This window comes from Bos grunniens, chromosome 9, assembly GCF_055505025.1.
Source record: "Bos grunniens cultivar Pamir isolate PY7600 chromosome 9, Bosgru_T2T1.0, whole genome shotgun sequence".
NCBI lineage: Eukaryota > Metazoa > Chordata > Mammalia > Artiodactyla > Bovidae > Bos > Bos grunniens.
Window position 1 is genome coordinate 29,218,240 of NC_141173.1, and position 9,391 is coordinate 29,227,630.

Sequence of the window (9,391 nt, forward strand, 5' to 3'; positions counted from 1 at the left end):
CATTTTCTTCTACCTCATTTCTAGAATTTCCCTATGTAACCCTGATCAATTCCCACCTATTCTTTCTTTAAAACAATTCTATTTCTTCTAAAACTGTTTTTTTTTTTTTTAAGTTACTGAAACCCAGACAACTCACTGAACAACTCAAGGAAGATGGCTAGAATTATGTTGAGATGTGCAGTCTTCTCCAGGGACCCAGGTTGTTTGGGCTGGAGGGATCAGAGCAGGAAGGGGAGAACACCTGACTCACAGAACAGGGGAGGGATGGGGAGCAAGAGAACCTGGCACATGGCATATCCAGCTACCAGAACAATCACAAGGTAAACATCGAGGGAAGGTGGCAGAAACTTCTGTCGGAGTCAGGTCAGATAAGCCCTGAAGATGTATGGTGAAGGAAGGAAAAGGATTCAGGCAGAAGGCAGGAAAAGGGCTGGTGACACCCTGGTACTGTCAGAAAGGCAGCTGTCCTGCTGATTTCAGAGCAGGGCAGAGACAGTCCTTATGCACATGTCCCCATGATAAAGCTTCACAGAAGATACTACGAGGATGGAGCTGTTTATCCACTGCTGCTGCTGCTGCTAAATCACTTCAGTCATGTCCAACTCTCTGTGACCCTTTGTATGTAGCCCTCCAGGCTCCTCTGTCCATGGGATTCTCCAGGCAACAATACTGGAGTGGATTGCCATGCCTTCCTCCAGGGGATCTTCCTGACCAAGGGATCGAACCCATGTCTTTTATGTCTTCTGCATTGGCAGGTAGGTTATTTACCACTAGCTCCATATGTATACTTAGATCTGGGATGGGTGGCAGGAGGCAAGGAGAAGCAAGGGGGAACTTTTTTAAAAGAATATAGGAGGAGGAAACTCAACTGAATTTTAGACAAGCTCTAAATACCGTGTATACATTTTGACCTTGAAGTACTATTACTTGATCATACCTATTCATTTAAACCTTAGAAATAGAATTCACAATTATTAGTCTATAGATCCTGTAAGGTATTTTTACAGGACATAGCTTTTCATTTTAATGTCCCATATACATTAATGTTACATATGTTGATTTAAAGAAATAATTCTATATATCAATTAATAAGTCCCCTCCCATTGTAGATTTCTAGGGAGATATTTTGATTACTAGCAACTTATACTTTATATGAAAGCATGAGATAGACAACTAAAACATAGTTTCTTTAGTAAATCCAGAATAATCACCTTCTCATATAGGTGAGAACTACAAGTGATTTTCAACTTAATTAGGTTTATAAATCAATGTGAATATTAGACCACTTATAAAAATAAAGGAAAATAGGTCTAATGTAGATTTATGTCTCTAAGGGCTATCTGCCTCCCTAAGGATATCTTTAACAGACTCTGACACATATTTAAACATACCATTTCCACAGCTCCCACTCCATGGTAGCTCAATAAACTAAGTTCCTGCCTAACTGACATATGAAATATTAGATTCTTTCTTGAATAAATTTTTTCAACTTTGATCTACACAATAACTGGTTTGCATAAATCTTCAATGTACTCCTTAGATGAAATAAAAACTTTTTAAAGAGAAATTGTGGTCAAAGATGGCATTTCATGAGACTTTCAACTTTGCTACCTGATAAAAAGCAGAGTAAAATCTCTATAAATAACCAAAGTAACAAACAGAAAGAGAACTTCATTTCACCTCAATGGCTAACTCCTTCAATGAGTGTCTTAGCTTTATGATTCTTCAGGTAGTAATTTATCTTTTTATTTATTTAAAAAGGAATTAGAGTAGTTCTCAACCTAAAATTAAAGAGAATAGGAGACCAATCGAAGAGTTAAACACCTGTTAAAAATATTAATTTGCATTCTAAGATCCCAAGACTCTGAGAAGCCATAGGAGATCTGTAAGATCTATAAGGCTTCCCAGTAACTATAAAGTCTTTTAAAATTGCTTCAGAGATGGTTTAAACTAACCAGATGCATCAAAAATCACGGTTCACAGAACTAAAAATACACTGATGTTTTAACGTAATAGGCTTCCTATTATTCATAATTCTGGTAACATTTTTAAGTTTCATGAAATTTATTTAACTTTGAACTTAATTGAAACTACCTTCCAACAAGAGTCTTTTATAATTTCTTATATCTTTCAATCTAAGAAAATAATTCCCCCGACTGAGGAAGGAGAAGTCATTGTCTGTTATTTTCTATTGTCATGTAGATGAAATAAGAATATTAGTTCTCCTCTATTAAAAAGACAGAGAGCTCAAAAAAGTCTACCAACTGACAAATCTGAACATTTTTCACTTCCTTCCAAAAGATGAAAAATCACATCAGACAGGAAACACATTCTTTAGATTGGTGACAGGTGTAGAACAACCACACCAGTCGGCCTTCCTATTTGGTGTCGGCAGCACGCTCAGCAACAGAGGGGACAACTCTTCCTCTTTATTGAAGTGACATACATCGCATTATTCCTTCATCTACACATCACCAAGCAGAAAAGTTCCCAAGCAATAAAGCTACTTGATATTGGTTGAATGCCAGGCTCTTTTTTAAAAAATAAAATAACATTGCAGTGCTAGAGAGAGAGAGAGATGCAAAGGAGGAGGAGGACATGGAGGGGAAGGAGGGTGGTGATGATGAATCTAGCTTAAGAATTTCTTTAGGAAAAAAAAAAAAAAAACAAGAATTTCTTTAGGGAGGCAAGAGGGAAAGTTGTCTCTATTCTCAAACTCATTTCTCCACAGAACAGTAAACTTATTCAGGAGCTGAAAAATGTAGCAGCTTTATTTAGAAGCCAAATGATTTAGATTACACAGCACAATAATAAGGTTCAGGATATACTTAAATCTCCAGTAGAAAAGGGTGCTAGTGAAGTAAGAGTTTCAACTGTAAAAATAAAAGCCCCCGCCACCCCTCAAGGCAGCCACCAAAAACTCTTGCCTAAGTTCAGGTTTCTCTCTTTCTCAAGAGCCAAATAAACAGTACCCTCAAAGCAGTAAAACGGTGACACTGGCCAGGATACCTTCTGGAAAATGGGAGAGTAAAAGAAGACCCAGCACAAGACTGCACTTAGGACTTACCTGCTCTGATCCCAGTTGGCAGCGAAAAGGACTAGAATCTTCCTGCCATAGTGGTCCAGATTGGCCAGGCCCCCAGGGAAACCATCCTTCAGTGCCTGCTTGATGCCAGGGTCAGTGGCCTTGAAGCTTTTGAACATGTCCAGGTTCTGCTGCCGGTACTCAAAGTATTGGGCCAGGAGGCGGAAGGCCTCAAAGTGATGAAACTTCCTAGCCCGCAAGAAGCGTAAGATGAAGGCATCATCTGTGCGGAGAAAGCCAATGTCTGGCCTAGTGATGACCATGTCCCTCACCTCCTGGATGTCCTGGTGCAGCGTGTCCGGATTCTCGTTGAGCTCCAGGCGGGCTTTCTCCAGGGTCTCAGGAGAGAGACCTGCTTGTAAATGAGTCATTGTCCTCCGTGTTCCTGAGCCTTGCCTCTCTCTTGCTGACTGTCCCACCACCAAGCTGGCCCTGGCCACCACCACACTCCAGCCTCCAGACCTCCCTGCTGCCTGCTTCCTCTTCTTTACAGGAAATGATTTGTCTTGGTGTCCAATCAACTACCCTGTTGCTCCTGCTTCCCTGCACCTTTTCTCTGAAAGATAGGAACTTCTTTCCCCACCCCTCCTTAAAAACAACGTCCCGCTCTGGTTCCCTCTTCCTTTACCTCCAAAGAGATGCGGCCCTCCGGTGGCCCAGGACCCCTCTTCTTGTCCTCTCTCTCTCCTAACAAAACACCCCTAATTGCACCCTGCACAGGGGGTGCTGATCTTGGTACCGTCCTCTTCTCTTCCGAGATGGAACAAAAACAACCCCCACGCACATCTCAGCCCCAGCACTCTGATGCTTCTGCGGTCCCTACTGAACGATGCTCCTGCCAGGGATAACGATGGAAATTCTGATTAATAATAAGGTGGCTCTTCAGCGCGCTGAGCTCGGGGCGGGGGGGAGAGAGCGTCTTTGCCAGAAGGAAAAAAAGAGAGAAAGAGAGGGGAACGAAGCTTATTTCTCCTACTTATTCAGAGATGCTATTTCCAAGACATTTGTGGGATTCCGTTGAAAACGATTAGGATCCAATTAGGTGGCGACTGCAGAGAGCGCACCTTCCCTCCTCCCCTCCTGGATACACCGTGATCTCTTAAGACACCAGAAGGGTTTTTGGTGGCGTTAGCACCCGCGTGGGCTCCCCCCCAACCCCACCCCCACCAACTTCTGCCTGCCTCTAGCCCTTTATTTCAACGGACTTGCTGCGGAGGGGGGCGGGTGGGGGGAGGGCTATCTCTCCGGAAAGGTACGTTTCAAAAGCGAGGCTGGGGGGAAGAGAGGGTGGGAAAGAGGAGTGGAAGATAAAATTAAAATATCTCTACCTTTTCTACAATGCCCCAAAGCAAGAGAGAATAAAGAGCAGCCGGCTCCTACCAGCAAACCCGGAGGCGGGGACGCTAAGCAATGCGGCACTCCCTGGCATCCATCAGCCGCGGCTTCGGAGGCGGCGGCGGCGATCGCAGCATCAACTCCTCTCGGTGGGATGGAGCGAGCAGAGAAGAGGGACGGCAGCGAGGACCCGGGCCGAAGACGCACTGGGGAGCAGCCCTGACCACATCGTCGGCAAGCAGCGCTTCCTCTCCTCGCGGGAGGGGTGGGGGGATGGGGGTTGGGGGGAGACCAGAGCTAGGGTCACCGCTGTCCCAGGTCCTCACCCGGCCCTGCCATTCTCGCCTGCCGGAGAAGAGAAGGAAGGGAGCGAGAATCGAACGCCTGGATGGAGGAGGCCACGCGGGGCAGCCGCCGCCTTTGTGCGCTCGGAGCCGCTGGGGCCGAGGGCGCGGCTGCTGCGGGCCCCGGGCCCTCACCCTGTGCGCGCCCGGGCGGCCGAAGTCAGACGCGCCCCTCCGGGCTGCCGCGGCGGCCGCTGCTGCTGCTGCGGCTCCGGCTGCCGCTGCTAAAAGAGGACTCGGCTCAGCCCAACTCCTCTCTAATTATCCCAGCACAGATCTCGCTGCGACGTAAGCACTCACTCAGCTCGCGCACGCACTCCGCTCCTCTCGCCCCGACTCGTTTGGATAGGACCGCAATTTCCGTGGCATTCAAATATCCCGAGCCCCAAGTTTAGCCCGCTCCTGGTCCCCCAACTCCCGGGCCGGCTACTTGGGACGGGCATCGCGGGGCCAGGCCGGGTAGCGACGCCCCGCAGCCTCCCCACGACCCTTTCTCACCCTTTGTGTGCAAGACCCTTGAGCTGCCCGGCGGCGAGTGGCTGTTGTAGATGGTAATTCAGCGACACATTTTCTAGTTCCTGTAGGAGGTAATTTTGATGTGGAAGAAGTAGGGAAACATTTTGTACTTTCCGCATTTGTTGTTGACAGAAATGTTGAATTTAGAAAAGACCAGAGTGGTTCCACAGCATTGGGCTGATGATTAAGCCTCCGGAGGAACTTATATGAATAGTATTTCAAACTCTGGAAGAGGATGGAAATGAGCCAGGGTGGGGGTGGGGGGACCCGTTTTCAGAAGAAGGAAAAACAGGCACTACTTGACTTACATTTCATAATAAAACATGTTTCTGGAGATGCATTTGATAGTTCCCTCAGTTTGATACATCTGTATACTAGAATCATCATGATTGAACCGATGAGGTTAAGATGACTAAGGGTTTGAGAAAAATGAATGCCTTGTATTTTCAAAGCACAGCATGTATTACTGAGCCTGTCACTTTATAAACTTTTGGCTTATAGAGTGTCCAATGGGGTCCTGAGTTCAGATTAACTCAATGCAACAAATATCTACTGAGCTCCACTGGCTGTGACGATGATGGCTACTCCATTTCTCCGTGAACTTCCAGATGTTCAAGCTGGTTTTAGAAAAGGCAGAGGAACCAGAGATCAAATTGCCAACATCTGCTGGATCATCGAAAAAGCAAGAGAGTTCCAGAAAAACATCTATTTCTGCTTTATTCACTATGCCGAAGCCTTTGACTGTGTGGATCACAACAGACTGTGGAAAATTCTGAAAGACATTGGAATACCAGACCACCTGACCTGTCTCTTGAGAAACCTGTATGCAGGTCAGGAAGCAACAGTTAGAACTGGACATGGAACAACAGACTGGTTCCAAATAGGAAAAGGAGTACGTCAAGGCTGTATATTGTCACCCTACTTATTTAACTTCTATGCAGAGTACATCATGAGAAACGCTGGGCTGGAAGAAGCACAAGCTGGAATCAAGATTCCTGGGAGAAATATCAATAACCTCAGATACGCAGATGACACGACCCTTATGGCAGAAAGTGAAGAGGAACTCAAAAGCCTCTTGATGAAAGTGAAAGAGGAGAGTGAAAAAGTTAGCTTTAAGCTCAACATTCAGAAAACGAAGATCATGGCATCCGATCCCATCACTTCATGGGAAATAGATGGGGAAACAGTGGAAACAGTGTCAGACTTTATCTTTTGGGGCTCCAAAATCACTGCAGATGGTGACTGCAGCCATGAAATTAAAAGACGCTTACTCCTTGGAAGGAAAGTTATGACCAACCTAGATAGCATATTCAAAAGCAGAGACATTACTTTGTCAACAAAGGTCCGTCTAGTCAAGGCTATGGTTTTTCCTGTGGTCATGTATGGATGTGAGAGTTGGACTGTGAAGAAGGCTGAGTGCCGAAGAATTGATGCTTTTGAACTGTGGTGTTGGAGAAGACTCTTGGGAGTCCCTTGGACTGCAAGGAGATCCAACCAGTCCATTCTAAAGGAGATCAGTCCTGGGTGTTCTTTGGAAGGAATGATGCTAAAGCTGAAACTCCAGTACTTTGGCCACCTCATGCAAAGAGTTGACTCACTGGAAAAGACTCTGATGCTGGAAGGGATTGGGTGCAGGAGGAGAAGGGGACGACAGAGGATGAGATGGCTGGATGGCATCACCGACTCAATGGAGGTGAGTTTGAGTGAACTCTGGGAGATGGTGAAGGACAGGGAAGCCTGGCGTGTTGCAATTCATGGGGTCGCAAAGAATCAGACACGACTGAGCGACTGAACTGAACTGAACTGGGTGTGAGCCATGGTCCTAGAGTCTGTGGATGGGTGGTCTTGAAGATAAGAAAACATTGTTGTATTTTATGACTATTAGAATCTTCAGATTAATAAACAGGCTTTCTGTTATTGCTTTCAAGGTGATGGTGCTGACAAAGAGAAAGAGGGGTGGCAGACCTGTATCAGTTCAGTTCAGTCACTCAGTCGTGTCCAACTCTTTGCGACCCCATGAACCGCAGCACGCCAGGCCTCCCTGTCCATCACCAACTCCTGGAGTTTACTCGAAGTCATGTCTATCGAGTCAGTGATGCCATCCAGTTATCTCATCCTCTGTCATCCCCTTCTCCTCCTCCCCCAATCCCTCCCAGCATCAGAGTCTTTTCCAGTGAGTTAACTCTTTGCATGAGGTGGCCACAGTACTGGAGTTTCAGCTTTAGCATCATTTGTATAAACATGCACATCTATATGTGTATATATATGGGCTTCCCAGGTGGTGTTAGTGGTAAAAAAAAAATCGCCTGCCAATGCAGGAGACTTAAGAGAGAGGGTTAGATCCCTGGGTGAGAAGATCCCCTGGAGGAGGGCTTGGCAATCCACTCCAGTATTCTTGCCTGGAGAATCCCATGGACAGAGAAGCCTGGCAGGCTATAGTCCATAGGGTCGCAAAGAATGGAATACCACTGAAATGACTTAGCACTACATATTTCATATATGTATGCACTATATATATATAGTGCATACGTATAAAAAAATATGTAGTATAGAGAAGGAATATATATATATATATATATATATATATATATATGATACATATGGAGAAGGAAATGGCAATCCACTCCAGTACCTTTGCCCAGAAAATCCCATGGACGGAGGAGCCTGGTAAGCTACAGTCCATGGGGTTGCAAAGAGTTGGACATGACTGAGCGACTTCATTTCACTTCATACATATATATATCCATATATATATATATGCACTATATATATTCAAAGTCCTTCTAGGACTTTATGTGTTTATGACTCTCAAAAGCATTCTGAGTGCAACATGAATTGTTAAAATTTTGGGGTTCCTATTTCCAAAAAAATTGAAAATTTCAGTGTAGGACAGTAGTCAGCTTTCAATTTCTGAGGAAAATGATTCATATCAAATGCATAGAGAGGTTTTAACTATCACCAATAAGGAGACACAGTTCTCCATGGGTCTCATGTTTCTTCATGTCTTATGATCAAGGCACTAACTATCCTTTTTTCGAGACCATCTTTTCAAGGCTGTGTGCATAGTGAGCAGCTTTGGAAGAGCCTTAGAAGCTGCAGATGGTACTTCCATCTGAAGGAAGGACTGGTTTGCTTAGGGCTTTAGAGGAAGAAGATACTGTCTCCCTCCTGAACAAAGCAGATTTATTTGGTTTCCTTCAACTCAAGAGTTACTCTCCTGTAAGGCCACCCACTGGGTATGCAAATATAACTCTTCTCTTAGGCTTGTGGGAATTGGCCTCAGAAAACCAGCCCCAAATATGCTGACGTTCAGACCGCTTGCTGAGTCTGAGTCTTTCATCTGTAACCCAGGAGTTTTGCATCCTTGAAACTGTGGCCATCTAACTTGTTGGCTTGCAGGAAGGGTTAAATCTCAAATCCTTCAAGGTACTTGCTGCTGCTGCTGCTGCTGCTAAGTTGCTTCAGTCATGTCCGACTCTGTGCGACCCCATAGATGGCAGCCCACCAGGCTCCCCCATCCTTGGGATTCTCCAGCCAAGAACACTGGAGTGGGTTGCCATTTCCTTCTCCAATGCATGAAAGTGAAAAGTGAAAGTGAAGTCGTTCAGTCACGTCCAACTTTTTGCAAGAGTGTCCGACTCTTAGCGACCCCATGGACGGCAGCCAACCAGGCTCCTCCGTCCATGGATTCTCCAGGCAAGAGTACTGGAGTGGGATGCCATTGCCTTCATTGCTTAATTTTGTTCCCTGAGATGGAAATATTAAACTATAATTTTAGAGGAGAATTTATAAAATAAAACCTGTTGGTCATTGAAATGGTATAGCCCATGTTCAGTGATGATGTTTTCATTATATATCAATAATACAGTTGCCTCAAAAAGGTTCATTTCAACATATCAGTATATGATACAGATAACTTCTGTCATGTAGTAACATTGTTGGAGTTGGCCAGTTAGTTGTATTTACAAATTGCTAAGTCCTTCAATGATTGTACTTTTATTCTGTCCCCCTTGTACACTTGAAATCAGTTCTGAAGCCAAAATAAATATGTAAAGCCTTCTAAGAATGAAACAAGATGTTTATCCAGATGACACCAGAGCATTTCATTCTC

The 9,391-nt window shown here is 44.9% G+C and overlaps 1 protein-coding gene across 1 annotated transcript in view; it reads right to left on the bottom strand.

The window, feature by feature from the left end:
* The window catches only part of CLVS2 (clavesin 2), a 79,216-nt gene extending 74,338 nt beyond the window's left edge, over positions 1-4,878 (bottom strand). The window contains exons 1-2 of the mRNA XM_086317085.1: positions 4,466-4,878; positions 3,068-4,004 (exon numbers count right to left, since the gene is read on the bottom strand). Of these exons, the coding sequence (XP_086173211.1) occupies positions 3,068-3,456 (389 nt within the window). The 5' untranslated portion in view covers positions 3,457-4,004; positions 4,466-4,878. The remainder of the gene's footprint in view (positions 1-3,067; positions 4,005-4,465) is intronic.
* Between the last annotated feature and the right edge of the window lie 4,513 nt (positions 4,879-9,391).